The 21,507-nt window shown below is 40.4% G+C and overlaps 1 protein-coding gene across 2 annotated transcripts in view; it reads left to right on the forward strand.

Moving 5' to 3' along the window:
* EP300 (E1A binding protein p300) overlaps nucleotides 1-21,507 on the forward strand; it is a 78,611-nt gene that overhangs the window by 25,711 nt on the left and 31,393 nt on the right. For both annotated transcript variants that reach the window (XM_033161754.1, XM_033161755.1), the window contains exons 3-11: nucleotides 8,800-8,976; nucleotides 13,149-13,410; nucleotides 13,858-13,971; nucleotides 14,369-14,605; nucleotides 15,191-15,284; nucleotides 16,276-16,413; nucleotides 19,121-19,238; nucleotides 20,642-20,813; nucleotides 21,299-21,376. In XM_033161754.1, the coding sequence (XP_033017645.1) occupies nucleotides 8,800-8,976; nucleotides 13,149-13,410; nucleotides 13,858-13,971; nucleotides 14,369-14,605; nucleotides 15,191-15,284; nucleotides 16,276-16,413; nucleotides 19,121-19,238; nucleotides 20,642-20,813; nucleotides 21,299-21,376 (1,390 nt within the window). The remainder of the gene's footprint in view (nucleotides 1-8,799; nucleotides 8,977-13,148; nucleotides 13,411-13,857; nucleotides 13,972-14,368; nucleotides 14,606-15,190; nucleotides 15,285-16,275; nucleotides 16,414-19,120; nucleotides 19,239-20,641; nucleotides 20,814-21,298; nucleotides 21,377-21,507) is intronic.

Raw genomic sequence — 21,507 nt, forward strand, 5'->3', positions numbered from 1 at the left:
CACTCATGTTTTGGTTCTACTTATTTGTGTGAATCTGCATTTTCATATTTAAAAATGATGAAGAGTAAGCAAACATGACAGATGAGCACCTTAAGGATTCCCTGAAGCTGGCCCTGACACAGTACTCGCCTGATATCAAACAGTTGGTGACGCAGGTGTCACACTAACAATGGATGAAGGCATGTATTTTTTAAGAAATCTTGATAGGTAGGTAAAAGGAAGTGGGTAAAGGAGTTTGTGCAGCGTACAGATTTGTGAGTGCTTTTATGCAACTCTCTCCAAAGAAATCTCTAAAAGTTTCTGTTGTCCCCCCGTAAGAAAAGTATTGGGGCAGCCCCCCCAAAAAGGTCACCCTCAACAACTTTGAGCCAAACTCCTAAAAACGGGGCATTCCTCATCCCAATAAAGATCAACAACTTTGAGCTGAACCCAAAAAAACAGGGGTAGATCACTGCCAGATTTTAATTCTGAAAGTAGATCACAGTCTCTTGGGAGTTGGCCACCCCTGGTCTATACTATATATAGCTGTCTCAGAACTCTATACCATATAGCACTCTGTACTATAGATGTGGTATAAATGTTAGTAAATCATATTCAAAGCTTTACTAAGAATTTTTTTCGTTGTTGTTGTTGTTGTTGTTGTTGTTGTTGTTCAGTCGTTCAGTCGTGTCCGACTCTTCGTGACCCCATGGACCAGAGCACGCCAGGCACGCCTATCCTTCACTGCCTCTCGCAGTTTGGCCAAACTCATGTTAGTAGCTTCGAGAACACTGTCCAACCATCTCATCCTCTGTCGTCCCCTTCTCCTTGTGCCCTCCATCTTTCCCAACATCAGGGTCTTTTCTAGGGAGTCTTCTCTTCTCATGAGGTGGCCAAAGTACTGGAGCCTCAACTTCAGGATCTGTCCTTCTAGTGAGCATTCAGGGCTGATTTCTTTGAGAATGGATAGGTTTGATCTTCTTGCAGTCCATGGGACTCTCAAGAGTCTCCTCCAGCACCATAATTCAAAAGCATCAATTCTTCGGCGATCAGCCTTCTTGATGGTCCAGCTCTCACTTCCGTACATTACTACTGGGAAGACCATAGCTTTAACTATACGGACCTTTGTCGGCAAGGTGATGTCTTTGCTTTTTAAGATGCTGTCTAGGTTTGTCATTGCTTTTCTCCCAAGAAGCAGGCGTCTTCTAATTTCGTGACTGCTGTCACCATCTGCAGTGATCATGGACCCCAAGAAAGTGAAATCTCTCACTGCCTCCATTTCTTCCCCTTCTATTTGCCAGGAGGTAATGGGACCAGTGGCCATGATCTTAGTTTTTTTGATGTTGAGCTTCAGACCATATCTTGCACTTTCCTCTTTCACCCTCATTAAAAGGTTCTTTAATTCCTCCTCACTTTCTGCCATCAAGGTAGTATCATCAGCATATCTGAGGTTGTTGATATTTTTTCCAGCAATCTTAATTCCGGTTTGGGATTCATCCAGCCCAGCCTTTCGCATGATGAATTCTGCATATAAGTTAAATAAGCAGGGAGACAATATACAGCCTTGTCGTACTCCTTTCCCAATTTTGAACCAATCAGTTGTTCCATATCCAGTTCTAACTGTAGCTTCTTGTCCCCCATAGAGATTTCTCAGGAGACAAATGAGGTGATCCGGCACTCCCATTTCTTTAAGAACTTGCCATAGTTTGCTGTGGTTGACACAGTCAAATGCTTTTGCGTAGTCAATGAAGCAGAAGTAGATGTTTTTCTGGAACTCTCTAGCTTTCTCCATAATCCAGCGCGTGTTTGCAATTTGGTCTCTGGTTCCTCTGCCCCTTCGAAATCCAGCTTGCACTTCTGGGAGTTCTCGGTCCACATACTGCTTAAGCCTGCCTTGTAGAATTTTAAGCATAACCTTGCTAGCGTGTGAAATGAGTGCAATTGTGCGGTAGTTGGAGCATTCTTTCTCACTGCCCTTCTTTGGGATTGGGATGTAGACTGACTGATTTTTTTCCTTACTTGCAACTATTTTAAGACAATTTAGTGTTATGTTATTGGCTTAATGGGGGTGGGGTAGGGAATGGAAGCACTGAAAATTGTTAACATATACTAATTTTATCAAGCCCAAACAGCTGTACATGAGAGAGAGAAAGAATGAACTGTGTTCATTTAGGTTGAAGTGACTTGGTTAGATACAACTGACCACAGTTTGAAATACTCTAGATTTATTTTTATTTTACTTCTGTTCAGGTGTTCAGTGTTTGTTTTTTAAAAGAGGTGTGTTTCCATCCATTCATATAAATTGGCCTGTTCTGACTCTAATTGATCACAGTACAATGATTCTACAATCTTCTGGTGCTGTTGAATATACTCTAGAACACTTGCATTTGAGCTGTAATTTCATTTTATTATGTGTGTGAAAAGGTGAGTCACGTTTTCTTGAACAGCAGATAAGAATTATGGATTAGTAGTTACTTGGCATATCATTGGTATACTTGAGCTACAGTAAATATCATTGATGGTGTAGAATAACCAGACCTTGGTAGCTGAACATTATGCAGTCCAAGTGGAATTAAGCAACGACTGCAGTACAAGATCTTGCAGGTAGAACTAGTTGAAGTCGGGATGTAACTTGGTGGCAAATTTTTGTTTGTACTTTTATTTATTTTTGAATATTTTCAAAGAACAATTGTACAAGACATCCCCAATAACATAAATATACAACCACATATGAAGGGGAAATGTCAGGATGAAATTGGGATTAATCTCTGATTAGGTTCACAATAGGAAGTGTGCACAGTTTGAACCTGGGACATCTTGTACACAACTCCTGGCATTTGGGGTAGGGCTGGAAAAGTTGTCTGAAATGTTGAAGAGCCAATGCCAATCAGACTGTAGATGATAAAGGCCTAGCAGCAGCAATGGTTTAACTTGGTCTAAGGCAGCTTGCTGTGTTCTTGTGCACCATATTAGCAACACCAAGGATGTGGAGTGTGAACTCCGATTCCCTTCAGGCACAGCCAGCATGGCCAGTGGTCAGAGTTGATAGGAGTTGGAAGCCCACATAGAGGGTCTCTGGTTCCCAGTCCTGGAGTTTTTGTATAAAGGATATGGTTCAAAACTTATATGTATGCAAGAACTGACAAAGTCATAATTGAATAGCATAGTTTCTGGGGCTTCAGTAAAAAAAAAAAAAGACATGATATATTTGATACATAAATAAACTCCAAGAAAGGACTTAATCACATTTTGATCCATTGCTTTACATGTTGGCATTGTCTAACAAGTGTTTTGGCCACTTAATTCAATATGCCACATATTAAAATGAACTGAAAGGTTTAGCTTTGCAATAATAAACCTCCTTAACTCTTGGTATATACTGAATTTGATTCAAACGCTGTAATCTTATATGTCTGGGGAAAGTTCATATTATCTTCTCCTTTATTTTTTCTTGATGATGCAGAGCTGTCAACCTTCCTTTTTTTTGCAATGGGAAATGGCGCTGGGATAAGGGAATTTCTCGCAAAAAAAGGGAAAGTTGACAGCTATGTGATGATGGTTCACATGTCTTTTCTTAGAGCAAACATGCTAGAGTAGCTTGCAACAGTGTTTGAAATTAGCCAGGCATATTTTGCACCTGGCTATCAGCCACTTGTGACCAAGCCTAGGTGCCAGGATGGCACCTGAAATTTCTACCATCTGGAGGTGCATGCCTCAGGATCCTTGGATCTTGATTGTTTTCACACACTAATAACACATCCTGTAGAATTCTATAAGTTTTATTTTATCTACACAATCAGAATGAATTTCAGGAACCAAAATGCTTTTTCTGTGCAGACTGAGCAGGAGCAGTGAACATTATAGTTCATTGTTGTAGCTTATCTTCACCTACACCACCCCACTGCCCTGCTCACAGTTGTGAAGAATATTCTTACATTATAAATGGTCTGTGTCACCATTAAGAAAAGGAGGTAAGAATAGGCCTATATATATGTGTGTGTGAAATGTCCCTGGATAAAGTGGCTATTCCTTAAGTTATCAAAGTTCTTAGTTTCTAACACTGGTTTACAGTGGAAATGTGGTCAGTTTGGGCTTTTAAAATGCACATGCTGCAGACTGAATTTAACAGGGGAGGTGGAGTAAATTGCATTCTTGAAGCAGAAGTTTCCAGTGCCATCTGCTCTGTTAGCATCTATAGAGAATTTTCCAAATTTGAGTATTTAGAGAATCAGTTTGCTGCCAAGAATGTGTGTGAAGAACCACCCCCTCCCAAATATAGGAGCTTCTACTACTCATTGTTATGTTTAATCAATGAATGTGAATATTGTCAGTTACATGCTTTTATACTCCTTTGTAGCAGTGGTTCATTTGCAAGGCACCCTAAGCAACTACTGAAGAATAAATACTATTTTAATTGTTGTTGTTTATTAAATTGATGTACTTCTCTTCATCCAAAGATCACAACATAATATGGCCTTAACTGGGATTTGACAGTCAGCCTGCTTATAGTACCCTGTAAAAGAGCCAGTGCATTTGAACAGATTTTCTCTTCACATCTCAGCCATATTACATTTAATGGTAGTGGGCTATGCTGGTACAATGACATTGATAATTCAGTTAGTTAGAGGCTTGGAAGAATGGCTCATGAATATAGTTTAGTTATGAACGCAAATGGGTCTACTTTACAAACCTTAAACTTTAAATCTGTTGATACTTTAGAATCGTAAGAATTGCAAGGGACCTTGGTGGTCATAGCATTTATCTCTGAGATTTACTTGTGAATCTAGGAACTGCTGATAGTCCATAGTGAGCTTTCACATGAAATCATGAATGGAAGAGAATGCTAGAGGTTATTCCCAGAGCAATCAAATATTAAAAAATAATAGGATTATAACAATTGTGCACAAGCTTTCTCAACTGGACAAATGCGTCTTTGCTATATCTACTTTATATTATTTGAGTTTTGTTTTAAATGTATCTGCTGTGTTTTGTGTTTTTAACTGTTTTCACTTTTCACTTTTTCATGTTGTGTATAACTTTGAGTTGATTGTGCAGAAGGCTACTTAAAAATTAATGACAATAATAGTATAAATTGGCCACAAAGTTAACAGCCAGCCAAAAATAGTACTTAAAAGAGGGGCTGATGGAAGATGGATAGAATACTTTGCCAGCCCCTGCTATGGGTAAAAAGCAGAGTAAAGAATTCTGCAGGCTAGAAACACAGTAGACATCAAGCCTTTTGTGTTCCTATACTTTATGTCTTGAAAATAAAGACTCGTTCTGCAAATCCAGCAAACAAAGCAAATGGACTAGTGGCAGAGGCATGAGTCACTCCATACCTCCCTGTTCTCCCTTTTCCTACTTGTGTAGCATAGAGGTACCGGTACTACAGGCTGGTGGCAGAGGAATGAAGTGCTTCTTTTCTCTGCTGCCAGCTCTTTTGCTTTCTAGGATGGTAGTAGGGAGCTTGACCTCTAGAATCCAGTATGAAAAGTGGGCTGGCAGTGGTGGGTTGAAATGTTTCATCTCTTTGCCAGCAGTCCACTTGATTCCTGTGCACAGCTTACTGAGCACCTTCCCACCTCGTATGCTCTAGCAAATGAAAACTTTAAACACATTCTTTAAAAAGCAACAATAAACTATAACCGGTCAGATTCTGAAGTTGGCTACAGCAACTACCAGAGGAACAACATATTGTGCCTGCCAGTTTATGTATAACTTCATGCTCTATGCTGTCAAGGTGGATCTAAACCTATGCAGTTTAAATTTTCAGGGTTGTCTATGTGGCATGTTTTGAGGTACACAAACTGAAGACACAAGGATGACAGAGCAAATGGGATGACTTAGCAAGAGCTGAACAACTTGCAGTTGTCTTCTATTCCCCAATAGAAGGATAGTAGAGAGGCTCCATTCTCCACCAAACGTGTGTTCAGTTATTTTTTCATGCTTCTCTATGTTTGAGGCTAAGGAACACCGATTCTCCATTACTACTAGGCCTGAGTGATAATATCGCCCAGGACTGGTATGAGGAGCAGACCACGATTTCTGCTTCACTCAGCGGTATTTTGCTGAGTGAAACCGCCATCCCACTTTGTTCTCATATGACAGAGAGGGAGAAACAACCTGTATTGGTGAAGTGCATCTTTAAACTGCCTGACTGAGGAGTGTGCAGATGCCCTTGCATCAGTCGAGCAGTCAAAGGAGCCCACAGCCCTGTGCTAGTTCCCGCAAGCTGGTGGTGCTGTGGAACTGCTCAGCTGAGGAGAGCATGGTTGCTGCTCCCCACAGCGAGCAGTTAAAGGAGCCCTGATGCTCCGCCCACTCATGGGCATTCCCTCCCCCCAGCTGAGTGGCACAAAGCAGCTCCAATGCTATTGCTGCTCACATGAGAGAGCATGGGGCTGTCTTAGCTGGGGAGGGGGTGAAACTGCCTCAGCTCTCAAGGTGTCTCGCTGGCAGAGGCCAATTCATCTTGTTTTTTCAACATTGTGGTATATCACCAAACTGCCATGTTTTGCTGGCGATACAACACTATGTTGAAAAGCTGATCTCTCCCAGCCCTAATTACTACTACTGTACTATACTACAGAATTATGTCTGTTTTATATTCACCTCAACTTACTAGCAGTGTGATCTTTTTAGGGGGTGGCATCAGCTGTTGCTACTGGAGAACAGGGCACTGAACTGTGTGTGTTGATAAGTATTAGATAATGTAAAAGATAATGATATCAAAAAGTTTTGGAAGGGAATTTCCAGTATGTTACAGTAGTGCATATAAAGACTCTTCCACTATAGCCATCTAGGTTTATTTAACTGATGCTGGTTTCTTAATTATGTTAGTACCTGCAACTTTGTCTAAACCACAGATTTCCTCTTTTTAAAAACAATGTGCTTGTTTTCTCTGCAACTAAAATCTCTGTGTAAAATGGACTGTGGCCAGCAGAGCTTTCTTACAATTTCCAGTAGAGATTTCCTGCTATCTAGGAACTTTACTAGCAAAATAGTATTAAATGAACTTACCTGGACAAGTAGATAAGATCTGAGACATAGAAAATCTTCCTGTATAAAGAACCAGTCATTGGAAATTACCTGCTTTGGTAGACCACACTTCTGAAAGAGGCAGAAGAGATTGTGTATTTTATTTATAATGGGCAGGGGTCCACCAGCTTGGAGCTGGAGAGAAGAGCAGAGCCTTGTTGCTTCAATTTCAACTGAAAACTCATGCATTTTTGGATAACTCTTTAAAGATTGTCATGATTTAGACCAGTCTACCATTGTACATTGTACAACTTCAGATCCTGAAGTTGAGGCTCCAGTACTTTGGCCACCTCATGAGAAGAGAAGACTCCCTAGAAAAGACCCTGATGTTGGGAAAGATGGAGGGCACAAGGAGAAGGGGACGACAGAGGATGAGATGGTTGGACAGTGTTCTTGAAGCTACTAACATGAGTTTGGCCAAACTGCGAGAGGCAGTGAAGTATAGGCGTGCCAGGCGTGCTCTGGTCCATGGGGTCACGAAGAGTCGGACACGACTGAACGACTGAACACCATTGTACATATGGAGAAATTCAGCTTCAGGCTGTAATGATCTGTCGGTACATGCATTTCTGCTTGTCAGGTTGAACTGTCCCTTCTCCTCACCCCTGTGCAATGTTCTAGGGGTTCTCTTGACCCTCCAGAGTAGATTTGGTGGAGCAGGAGAAGTCCCATTGTGCTAGTGGGAGGCAATTTGCTGGCTTCCACCTAGCATGTTAGGTTAGCTGATTATAGGGTGTAGTATCCACACATGTCAGGAGAACTGTTGGATTACTATTCAACAGCTAATAGTGAAAAAGTCAATAAATGTAGAAAACATGTAGAAATGTAGAAAACATCAATTTAGGCAGCTGCCAGATTCAGTTGTGTTTTCCATATACAGTTGTACCTCGGGTTACATACGCTTCAGGTTAAGAACTCCGCTAACCCAGAAATAACGCTTCAGGTTAAGAACTTTGCTTCAGGATAAGAACAGTGGAGCGGCAGCAGGAGGTCCCATTAGATAAAGTGGTGCTTCAGGTTAAAAACATTTTCAGGTTAAGAACAGACCTCTGGAATGAACTAAGTACTTAACCAGAGGTACCACTATATACTCAAGTGGTCTACTTATTTTGTATATATATGCCCATTTGACAGCTTCAGTCTGCAGCACTGACACTGTTACAGGTGCTTCATAATACTCATTCTGCACTTGTAAGAATTTAACACCTAGGAACTATTAATAATTGTATTTTATAGTTTTGTATAATTTGCTTAGAGGTTTTCTTAGATCAAGTGGTATGTAATTCTTTGTTAAACAATTAATGGCTCAGGTGTTGTTTTGATATAAAATCTTTAATCTGCCATTCTTTGACATTCTTTCAAATCTTCAATTTCTTTTATGACCTATGACCGGAATCAGGCTCAATATCCAGATTGTAAAATTGAAGGTGCATCTTTGGATCATAAGCATTCAAGGATAAATTAAGTTTTGAGGTGCTCAATCAATATAATTTAATATCTGGAGGAATATATATGAAGAAATGCTTGATTTAAAATGAAGGGAAAATGGAAAGTATTGAATGATAGCAAAATTTTATTAATTGTCAGTACAACCAATATTGAATTGGGGTTTGGAAAGAGATGGATAGCATTAAGAGGGTATATGTAGATCAGAATTGGTTAATACTTTACAGTTTGTGATATTCCATTCCTTGAACCAAACAGTAGTTAACCATAGTGTATACCATGAAATGAACAGAAGAAAATGAAAATATTCCTCAATTGTCATTCTTTAATTTCTAGATGGGAATGATGAACAACCCCGGTCCTTATGTCCCACCATACAGCCAGAATCCTGGACAACCAATTGGAGCCAGTGGACTTGGTCCCCAGATGCAAAATAAGCCTATATTACCTAACAGTTTACCCCAGTTTCCAATGGACAAGAAGCCAGTGCCTGGTCCAGTAATGCCTAATATGGTAGGTAGTAACTTCTGTTTCAAATTATTGTACAGCTAGTTCAAGATATACCAGTATTTTGTCTTAATGGGTTCCATATTGGCTCAAATCATGAGAAATAAGGGTATTCAACCTAGAGGAAAAAAGCATCTTAGTTGAGTTTTAATTTCTTTTGATTGGCATTTCTACTTGATCCATATCTCCTTGTCTTTTGCATAACTCTCATATCTACCCTTTCATCATCTGAATTCTAGCCTTTTAGGAGGCAGACAGTACTATTTCCATCCATATATTGGAGGAAATATAGAAATAACAGTCTGTGATGTGTTCTGAAACTGTGTTCATGTGCTTGTTGATAATGTGGGCAGAAAGTTCAAGGGGAAATGGGATATAGGAAGAAATGGATGACATAAAATTGCTTTTTGTTGAAAACTATGACTTTATGTGTCATAGCAGGATGTAAGATGTGTTTGATGAGGAGTGATTGCATCAGTTCATTCATTTGCCAATCTATGCTTTGCAGCCATTGAGCCAACACATTCAGTGGAGCATTGCACCACAGATACACCTGAGCTCCCAATGAGCAGACAGTGTAATGTGCACACACTTAACTTGATTCTTGTTAATCCTGCCTTCCACAGTGCTGAGCTAGTGACACAGCAGTACAAGAGAATCTCTGTGTACATAGCGATTCCATTCCCAGTAACTCTGCATGTCAGTGGGACACACACAAGTCCTTTCTGTCCTGTTCTGCCTCCCTTTGGCACCAAAAATGATGCATGTGTCAGTGGTCATGTGAGTGGGAAGGTGCCTGTACATGCTCATAAGGTTCTTAGCATCCCTATTCCCTTCCAGATGATGTGTGCCTTAGTGGTATTTTTAACAGCAATTTTTTGGGGATTGTGGAGAGCTTGGAGGCAGGGGTATCAAGGAACATACTCTTCTTACTGGAGAATACAGAGGTGGAGGAGGAGGCAGAATGTAGCTGGGTAAGATGTTAGAGAAGCTAGGCTGGTCAGAACATGGAGTGTGGGACACTTCCTTGGAGCTTCCAATGTCCCTTTCTCCTTGCTGTGGGCTGTGGTGAAGATGGGCAAACTGATTTACTTGAGTTGTGAGGTCTGAAAAGGCCATGCAGAGCTACCACCTCTCTCTCAGGTGGCCTATATTGGCCTATTTTAGCTTTCAGTGCTCCATTGTCTGGGAAGTCAGGAGGGGCCTGGGCAGTGGGCAATGAAGGCGCCACACTGAAAAGCAGGCTGGAGCTGGGGAGGGGAGCTCTGAAGAGGCTGTGTAGAGCTGATTCCTGGGTCGTGTATAGCCTGTCTTAATTTTTCTACCACCCTGGGGGCGGATAGAATTGCAGGTATGCATGCACTATTACTTATCTCATGTTGCATTGTATGTGTGGCCTGAGTGCATGCATGGAACCATGCTCTTAAAAAGTGGAAAGCTAAGAGTGTAAGTCAGACCCCCAAAAGTTCTTAGACTGCTATTTCTGAATGGCTAGCTGTTGCCAGTAATCTTCGTAGCCAAGTGTTGCTCTGTAAAAAGTGGATTTTTTAAAATCTTCGTTCATCATCTTCATCTACTCTGAGCAGCACAGGTGTGAGCTTGAAATAAGAGAAGAGCTCAATTCTGATTGCTGACTAAAAAGAATGTCTTATGTATCTTAGGGTCCAATTGTACATCCCTAGGTATTGGCATTTTAAAAGTGAAATAATGTTGTATAGATCCTAATAGAACTGTGCTGAACTTTTGCCTAAAAAATACTGGGAACAAAGAAGATTAGAAGTCAAAACATCTTACAGTGCTCCTCTTACTTGCTTCCATTATGTACTGTTCACATTAACTTTTAAGCCATATTCCTGATGTGATCCAAACCAATTGGGAATCACGTGGGCTGCATGTTGCGCTGCTCATCAGATCAGCATGCCAATAAGCAACAGTTGGTTTGGCTCTCAGATCTAATAGATTCCAATAGTGGACTGGTTCACACAATACATTAAACTATGGTTTATTTCAAAGTATGTTTTAATGAGTATAGGCAGTATACTCTTCTACTGCTATAACATTCATGTCAATGAACATCTAATTCATGTCAGTGAATTAAAGTGAGTGCAGAAACATTGGCCTCCCTCTGCAGAGGCTTCCTGACACTGGCACATAATGAGAATTGACTAACCTAATAAATTCAAATATGAGGTGAATTCTACTTACTCTCCCTTGGAATGGGTAAACATTTTTGCCTCTCTTACAGCGTTCGAAATTAGCCAGGCATCATGCTCATTCTGCACCTGGCTATCAGACACTTTCAACTAAGTGAAGATGCCTGGGCGCCAGGGTGGCACCTGACATCTTCGCCACTAGCTGGCGCGCAGCAGTGTTGGTGTTTTTAGTTTGCTGCCGTGCTACAGCATGAGTCAGATTTTAGCTGGAGCTGACAGTATACAAAATTCATTTTTGGCTTTGTAATCATGGTTGTTGTTTTTATTTTATTTTTAAAAAAGCACCTAAACATTCCATTAGTGTGCCCGTAACCTAGGTTTAAGGGGCCATATGACGAATAGCTTTTATATCTAACACAGCTCTTCACAGAACTGGTCAAACAGTTACCTCAGTGAGAGAGGTACAGGTACATGCAGGAGTAGTGGAGGAACAAATTATTGTTACTAATATTTATTAAATTTATATACTATCCTCTATCTGAGGATCACAGCATGGTTTACATTATAAAAATACAAAAATGCATAACATAGTAACAAGCAAAAACAATAACCCACACACATGCACAGTTTAAAAGGCCCTAGGGACTATAGATTGGGCAGGAACACATTTCTCATTCTCATTAAATTGTAGTTTAAAATAAACTATGGAGTAATATTATGTACAAACTGGTCCAGTGTAATATTGTACACCAAATCCATATAGCATTGACAAAGAGCACTTTAAAAGCTCCATTGTATGAATATAGATTATGCTAATTAGGTATGTTGTGTTACTCTTTATTACTCTAATAAAGAGTAAGTTTATCAGTTGTGATTGAAATCCAATTGGTATTGGGTACACCAATTAACTTGAAGAGAGTGAAGCTATCTGTGAATGCCACAATCCTACCACCTGTATAGGGAAGTTCCATTCATGACAGGGGTTTTACCATAACTAGCCAAAATACACATATATGTGAAGAGTCAAAGTTCTGGAAGGTACAGCATTGCAAAAGGGTAATTCAGTTGTAGTATTATGTTGTACAGTAGTCAGTTTGGGAAGGATGAAGCATGGTTCAGTAATGCGGAGGAAAACTCATTTCAGTTATTAGTGTAACTTTTGTTCAAACTGGAGTTAGCCTTTGCCTCTGGTGCCCAGTTAGTTTGAAGCGGTGAAGCTCCAGTATACATGAAAACAGGCTGAAAGTGAAGAAATCCCTTTACTACTGTATTTGGGTGAAGCTAACAGGAAAACTGAATTTCTCCCATGGTTGGTATACAATGTTAGTAGTTGTGCTGAATTCTCATACCTTGACCCCTTGTTAAAAGAGAAAAACAATAATTATTCCTTCGCAGTTGATGAAGTAAGTCTTGAGATCCTTAAAACTAAATCAAGTCAAGCTCTCTGAAGTCGAATGAAAAGCAATACGGAACAATGCTTCCATTGCCACTTCCAAAGATCAGCCTCACAAGTGGCGTTGCAAGGTGGTTGCTAAGCAGAATAGGAGCATATATTTCTAGTTAACAAGCTCAGCAATATTGGTTTGCTATGTTGCATTGGTAGTGGCTACAATAACTATGTCTTCTGTGCTTGATCTGTCCTTTGTATTGCTCCATATTTAGGGATGGTATGTTTATGTGTTGGCTTCTGGAGGTTAGAAAATATTGATTCATGAAATCATTCCTCATACTCATTATTAGTAGGCTGTGTTGTATGGCTGCTTTCTTTAGGGACTATATGAGCATTATGTTGCATTGTGGAACTTTGCTTGAGAATGGGTTTTCTTCAAAGGAATAAGAGCTTTCAGAGAGAGAGAGAGAGAGAGAGAGAGGATTTATTAGGTTATCCTAAAATAATTCATATAGCTGTTTCTTCTACAGGTTTAAGCAAAGTTTCAAAAGACATGAATAACTTTTGTGTTTTGCTGTCTTCTAGAGAACTGTCAGGGTTAGACTTCCATTTGTCTTCTTTATTTACCTTTGAAGGGTCAACAGCAGACACCTCCAGTTCAGCAGGCTGGGATGGTGTCAACTGCCCCCCAGGGCATGGGATCAGGAGCACCAACTGCAGACCCAGAAAAGCGCAAACTCATTCAGCAGCAACTCGTTCTCCTCTTACATGCTCACAAATGTCAGCGGCGGGAACAAGCAAATGGTGAGGTGCGACAGTGCAACCTCCCTCATTGTCGAACCATGAAGAATGTCCTCAACCACATGACACATTGTCAAGCTGGAAAATCTTGCCAGGGTAAGTATAAAGCTTTTCATCTCATAGAAATCTTTGGTCCTGTTCTTGTAAAGTCAAGTCAAGCCCCTCTAGAAATGTTACCATTGTGACAGTAGGAAGCTAATACTGTCCAAAAAACAATTTTGCAGTAATTTGAGCTCACAAATTACAAGGTCAGGATGAGAGATACAGATACTGAAATTTTAGCAATCAACATTGGCCTCCACTGTGCAATAAGTAATAAGAGATCCAGACTGGGTGACCTATTGCAAAGAGCAGAAAAGCCTTGATCTGTACTTGGATAAGATAAGTTTCAATCAACTAAGATTTCCCTTGACCTATCAGTCAAAAGAAGGCTAAGGGGAAAGTTTTCAATTCTGGATATCAGTCGTTCTGTGCATCAGTAGCACATGTATAGCTGGCTCAAAGAAATTTGAAGTTTTAAGTGCTTTCTAACCCTCTTTTTAGTGGCTCACTGTGCATCTTCACGACAAATCATATCGCACTGGAAGAATTGTACACGGCATGACTGTCCTGTGTGTCTCCCTCTCAAGAATGCTGGGGACAAAAGAAATCAACAATGTAAGTAGTCATTAATTTAATTTAATTTAATTACAGATTTGCAGTTTCACTCCATTTCTCATAATATTTCTCCTAATACTATTAATGGCTGGTGTGAGAGCCAGCTGCAGGATCGAGTCCCTACAGGACAAACAGTGCTCCTGACAGCAGGACCCTCTACTCTGGTCTCACTATCATATTGTGATGGCAGTCTTGTCTGCAAATACAGTAGGATGCAGCCATAGCTGCCCAAGTTGTGGTAGGCAGCAGCCTCCATGCTTATCAGGTCAGCAACAGACAGAGTTTAATGCCCCAAACCTTATTGGTGTGTTACTAAGGACTTTATAAAAGGATTGATGTGTTTTATGTTCATTCTAGTCACAGTTTTTGACCATTTTCATGTCTTCATTTTTTCTAGCATTACTAGGTGGTGGTGCAGTAGGACTTGGAAATTCTGGCTCTGTAGGGGTGGGTCAGCAGACAACCCCCAACATAAATGCTACTAACCAGATTGACCCCAGTTCAATTGAGAGGGCTTATGCTGCCCTTGGACTGACGTATCAAGGGAATCAGATGCAGACGCAGACACAAGCTCAAGTGAAGAGCCAGCAGCAAGGACAGTCACCACAGGGACTTCGCCCCATGAATCCTACAAGTATGTTCTTAACTTCGTTTTAAAAATGCATATCCCACCTTATTTCAGAAGGCAACTAACAACTCTTCATAGCAACAATAATAAAATATATAATTCCACATTAAAACAAAAATATTACCATCAACACCTAAACTACAACTTATTCTAGTATTTTACTAAAGCCATTTGTGAAGTTTTGCATGGGTGATAGTGAGGTGAGGCTTTGTACATGGCAAAAGCAAGTTTTCAAGGTTTCATTGTTCTCTAGTATAACCAAAAAGTTGAACTCAGGGTAGTCTTAGTGAGGGGTTATCTCAATGATTCCCATTGAGTTCATTTTTAATTTGATGAACAAATTGAACATGCTGCAATCTGAGACTCAGTTAAGGAAGCAAGATCTGCCTCTGCCATCAGAAGTGCTTCCTCACCCCTTGAGCTGCTCCTATACACATGGGGGGAAAGAAGCTGTTTTGTAGTAGGGCCAAAATCTGTTGTGCAACAATGATAGCAGCTTGTGTACCCTAGAATATCTGGAAACAACTTAAGCACCTAAAGCAATGAATCTACAGTAGAGCATATTTTACTGTTTTCTTTCTTTTGGTCTAGATGCTAATCCTATGGGAGTGAATGGAGGTGTTGGTGTTCAAGCCCAGAGTCTCCTACCTGAATCAATGTTGCATCCAGCTATGAATTCTCAAAAGTAAGTTTATTTTTAATTGTATAGAAAAAAAACTTTCGGAATAACACATTGAGGAAAGAATTCACAAAAGTGGCAGAGCTACAAAATAGTAACTTTTAACAAGAGGGATTTTTACAAAAGGAAAATACTGTATACTTTAAAATTTTATCTGTGACCTCTGAATAAAGCTCTTTGTTATAGAGAAGGCATTTTTGTCCGCCTGATCTAAATCTGTTGAGGTCAACATACTGGGTTAGCATTGAGATACTCTGTTTGTTCTGCCATAGGGGCTCCACATTTACCTGAAAACTTTTTTTGTAAGGGTTATAGGTAAAGCAAAATATCTTGCAGTAGCTTGCTTTCATAGTAGATATACATGTGTCTCGTTTCTGAATTCTGTAGTGCTGCTGCATGCTCTTAGATTGCCGGTTCTATATTGACTGGAAAGTGTTGGCATTTAAATGTTGTCAGTGAAGTACTATAGCACATTCTGCTAGTGATGCATATGCTATATAGCACAGGTTTTGAACTATGATATATAATATGAATATATATCATATACTGGGCTAAATAATTCTGTTCCACAAAAAGGTACATGTTGTGACTGATAGAGATTGTACAAATTAAAGTTGGTTCTTGTGCATAATGTTGCTACTGCTGCTTATTGTTTGGGACACAGGTCAAGTGAGGACACTAAAGCGTCAGCTCCTGACCACTGTAAATTATTGTTGGTTAATAACAAGTACCCAGGACTTTCCAAATGGAAGAAATGGCAGCTAATGTTCAAAATTGTATTTCTCCATCTATAAAGTGGAAAGTGGATGAATATTGGAATTCACCTTAATGTAGAGCCTTGCCTGAAATAAGACTACAATATCATCCATATGTATTTTAGCACCAATAGTGACTTGCTGTTCCTTGGCCCCCACATATTAAGCCATTATTTATTTACAGTTGTCTCTTTACATAAAACAGTGTTTCAGAAGTTTTTGATAATCACCTTTTTTTAAAGTACCATGATGAATGAAAATGCCAATGTTGCCAGTTTGGGGGCCATGCCAACAGCAACACATCCTTCTGGCATTGGAATTCGGAAACCATGGCATGAAGATATTACTCAGGACCTCAGAAATCACCTTGTTCATAAACTGTAAGTATTGATCACCAAATCTTCAAACTTCAAGAAGAAATAATTGAAATGGTGCAATAAAAGTACTTAAACCTTCTAAATGTATCTGCTGCATTCCTTCCATAGGTGATGGATGTAACTATTCACTTTTCTTACCTCAATAACTTTACAGTTGCTGGTATCACTTGTATGGGAGTTGTGGGAGACTAGGCAGGAGTCTGAAGATCAGACAGAGTTGTTAATGAAAAGAGAAAATCAGCCTTATGACCAAAGATGGAAATACTTCCAATTTGCTGCCTAGCTCATTGGAATCTCTACATTGAACCAAATGCCTAAAAGGGTGTTGTATTTGGAATTCAGAGGAAACAGCCAGTGGGGGCCAAGTAGTGTGATCTGGTTCTAGCGTGTCATCCATGTTGTCTTGAGCTATATATTTTTTGTCATTAGAGTTTGATTTCTCAGCAATTGTTTCCACACCCTGCTCATGAAGACACAAGTCATTTCCAGGGCTAAATGGCAGTTCTATGTATGATGTGATGGGTGAACAAACACACACAGCCCAAATAAATTATCCTGGGTTACAAGCCATTTTTTGGTACTTAGAACCTTCACCACATAAACTCCCCCCCCCAAGGCATCCATAGGGGGATTGAAATGACTTCCATTAAACCAAAGAGATATGATCTTGACTATGCCCAGAACATTTTTCTATACTGACTCAATAAGGAAGAAGAAATTATTATTGGTTTGGACCAGGAGACAAACTCATTCTGATAGATTTATTTGGAAGATTTTTATTTAACTTCGCTGTTTTCCTCCAAAGAGCTCAAGGTAGCATACTTGGTGTATTGTTCTCTATCCATCTCAGTTACAACCATAACACTGGCCTAGTTTGCATGTCACATTAAACCATAGTTTAAAGCAAACAGTGCTTTAATATGCTGGTGCACACCACTCAAAACTTTCATGTTGCTTCTCCCTTGCTTCTGCTGTGCTAAAGATGAAGCAAATCAGACTCTAGCTTGTCTGGAACAAACCTGTGATACTCAGTCTCTTATGCATCAGCTAATTGGAGTGTAATAAGCCAGGGGAGACTTCAGGCTTTCAAAGAACCCCAAAAAACCTAGAACCCTAAGTTCTGCCAGCAAGATCCTGAGGAACTATTGGGTGGGTATACTTAAAATTCAGAATCTCTTGAGGCTGAACACATTCTCAGGCTAATAATTTTAGTACCAAAAATTAGCTGGCAACCCTTTCACAGAAAAATAAATTTCTGATATCCACTCCCTGCCCCCCAAGTTTTCTTTTGAGTAGCCCATTTTGTGTGTGTGTTTGGGTGGGGTACCTTTTGTTCCTGCTACTGATAAACAGTTTGGAGTCAAACCATTGTGGATCTACTGCAAATCATTCAGAGAGCTACTTTATGCCTACACATGGATTAAGGGGAATGTAATAAGTAGGTCCTCCTGCCCACCTAGCAGTTCGAAAGCATGTCAAAGTGCAAGTAGATAAATAGGTACCGCTCCGGTGAGAAGGTAAACGGCGTTTCCGTGCGCTGCTCTGGTTCACCAGAAGCAGCGTTGTCATGCTGGCCACATGACCCGGAAGCTGTACACCGGCTTCCTCAGCCAGTAACGCAAGATGAGTGCCGCAACCCCAGAGTCTGACACAACTGGACCTATGGTCAGGGGTCCCTTTACCTTTAATGTAATCTAGACCAGGCACAGGCAAACTCTGCCCTCCAGATGTTTTGGGACTACAACTCCCATCATCCCTAGCTAACAGGACCAGTGGTCAGGGATGATGGGAATTGTAGTCCCAAAACATCTGGAGGGCTAAGTTTGCCTATGCCTGATTGAGACCATTGCCATTTCTTCACGATGGGGAAAAACAGCTGAATTGAAAAGAAGAAGCCCAGGCTGTGTTTGCTAGCATGCTTCAGGGGCTTGCTTTGTAGCGCTGTAGGTAACAGTGTTGCTCATCAGACTGCACAATGTTGAGTAAGGGGCAGTTCTTAATCATAATTCACATATTGCAGTGATTGGATGAGGATTGGTTTTGTTGTCTGTCTTCTGGCCCAGTCAAGACATGTTTTATTGAGACAATAGATGTTTCAGTGTGGCAAACTTTTGGTTCTTATTCAGACATCATATTCAAAAAGAGTGTATGAGTGGAAAGTAGCCTTTTGTTAAGAACCCCTGGACCTAGAACTGAGAACTTTTGGATCTATGCTCTGCTGCCCCTTGTGGTAAGACACTTAATGTCACAGATTGAAAGGTTCACAAGACTATCATTTCCTCTGAGGCTATAGGGTGATTCTACTGGATCAGGTTATAAAAGCTTGTTTTGCCTGAGAAATGGTTATCATAGCCTTCTCTTTCTTCCCACTGTATACTCTGCTGGATTCCCTTCAGTTTCTTATTCCAGTTTGTTCTGCCTGTGAGCTAGCATCACAACAGCTAATTTCATATTTGTACTGAACACCTATTCCTAATTAAGGCAGCTTATGTTATCTGGATGTTGCAAGTTTCACTGAGTTGAATTAGACAATTTGTACCTCTTGGTCCAGTACAGCTATGGAATTCCCATCTAAGATTGTTCTTGGCTTTTACCAGAAGTTGACAAAAAATAAGAATAACATAAACTCTAGCTGTGGGCATTAGATTTTTGGATCAAGAAGTTCAGGAGATGAATAGTTGGTTCAAGGTTTCCCTCTATATTCTTGCAGAGTACAAGCCATATTTCCAACTCCTGACCCTGCAGCACTAAAAGATAGGCGCATGGCAAATCTTGTTTCCTATGCTCGGAAAGTAGAAGGGGACATGTATGAATCAGCAAATAGCAGGGTAAGTTATTTTGTAATTTTCTGGTATCAAAGAGTATTAATTTATAAATTAATTTGTCTTTTTGTCATTTCTGTAATTACATTGATCAAAAGCCAGTCATGTTCTTTTCCATTGTATGTATATATAATAAGTATTTGGAAGGAATGCTTCAGTAATACCAATGAATCATCATTTGTAGCAAATTCCAATTTTCTCTGAAGCAAGTTCCAAGGATTCAAACATATTCTATTTTAGGAGTAGGAAACATTTTAGGCTTTGCAAGCCAGATCCCTAGTAGATGCTAGCTTTGTGTCTACCTTCCTGTCAATCACTGGATGTCAGAATGGTGGCATTGCAAAGAGCCCTGCACAGTGCTTTAAAGTGTTTGAAGCTTATAGCTTTGTAGAGGCAAAGTCTGCTTTCCCTGCCAGGGCACAGTCATTGGCACCCTTTCAGGCTCACAGTTGTGTATCAACAGCTGCATTGACTGCTGCATCTCTACCAGCCCCTCACCTGATGTCATATATGACATAGTTTGGGATAAACTGCTTTGCAGGCCAAATATGAATCCTGTGGTGGATCAGGTTTGGACTGTGGGCCAGAGGTTCCCCACTGCTGCTATTTTCACCAAGAAACAGAAGCCAGATTGGGGTGACAAAGCCCTGGTTCTGAGCCGTTCCTGCTGTACTGCATATAAATAGGATAGTATTTAGCAAATGTGAGGAATGAAACCTGCTCTGACCAAGAAACTTAGGGGCAGGAGGCAGATAAAACCTCAATTTCAGTAGTTCTCCAGTTACAAAGTGCTGCAGTTGGGACAATGTTGCCTTATGGCCAAACCTGCCTACCATGCCAGATATTGGGTATTTGCATGCAAAGGATAGACTCAGAGACCTTGTATTCTGGGACCTAGTAGAGCGCTATCTGTCAGTTGAAGCAGGAGGCAGAGGCCGAGTTCCAAAGCCACAAACAAAGAATATTAGCAAAATATTCTGGTGTAGGCTCATTCCAGTGAAGAGTTACTTGGAATAAGGAGTAAACTTTTGAGGCTAGTATTTTATAAGGCCTGGCGACTAGATATTGTTACTTGCGGCCAGCTGACTGAATGCTCAGGCAACCTAGAACTGCAGCCTAGATGATGCTCTTAAATTACGGAACACAATCTGCCAGACTTGAAGTGTAAATTGAACACTTATGCCATAGGAAGTAAGGCACTGAATCTTGATTTCCTGGGGAGTACATGTTCAAGACCACTCCCTGGTACTTCAAAGTATCCTGGCCTCTACTGATGGGCACCCCAGTCACCTTCTTCCTCCCCCCCCTTTTGTTGTAGCTGGAGGATTTCCTCAGTCTCAGGTGGATTGGAAATATACATATTGTAAGGTTTCCTTATGTATGCATCTCATATACTTTTCTCATTGCAGGCAGAGTACTACCACTTATTAGCAGAGAAAATTTATAAGATCCAGAAGGAACTGGAGGAAAAGAGGAGGACCAGGCTACAAAGGCAGAATATGATACCAAATGCCCCAGGCATGCCACCAGCTCCTATCAGTCAAGGGCCCATGGGGCAGCCACAACCCGGGATGACAGCAAGTAAGTGTTGTACCCTTACAAAGTTTGATTTAACAATAATAATAGATATTTGAATCTATTTGATTCTTGGGCACTCAAGAATTACAGGGGTGACAATCATAATCCAGCTGGGTACAGAGGGGAATAACCCATATGAACCTTCACCCCATATAGTTGTACGATTTGTTCAGAGCCCTCAAGTGCATAGTGTGAAAACATGGCAAAGTGCATGCTTTCATATTCTGTTGAAAGTACCTTCAGAATAATGCCCTTCGTCCTGGCGTTTCATTTCTAAAGATACATTTGGTTCTTGAAAATAGAAAATAGAACTTGGTTGATCAGCTGCTGAATTTTATCAAGATAGTGCTGCTGTTAGGTGTTTAGCATCCTAGATGTAAAAGTTAATATTCCCCAAATGCTGAAATATGTCCAAGAATTTAAGAATTTAAGTTCCCCTTACCCTAAATGTCTGAATTCTTTAACTTTGGTGTTCAACTACATTGCAGATGGTCCTCTTCCCGACCCAACTATGATTCGTGCCAATGTGCCAAACCAGATGGTGAATCGAATGCAGACACCACCAGGTAAGAGTTCAGAAAAAAGAGAGCTGAACAACTTGGCACTTGCAAAGGGGGGAAAAGCAAAGCTCCTTTTGCAAAGGGGGGGGGGAGCAAAGAGGAAAAGCCCCGTTTTTATGGGGTTCAACTCACATTTC

The sequence above is a fragment of the Lacerta agilis genome, chromosome 10 (genome assembly GCF_009819535.1).
Source record: "Lacerta agilis isolate rLacAgi1 chromosome 10, rLacAgi1.pri, whole genome shotgun sequence".
Classification (NCBI taxonomy): domain Eukaryota; kingdom Metazoa; phylum Chordata; class Lepidosauria; order Squamata; family Lacertidae; genus Lacerta; species Lacerta agilis.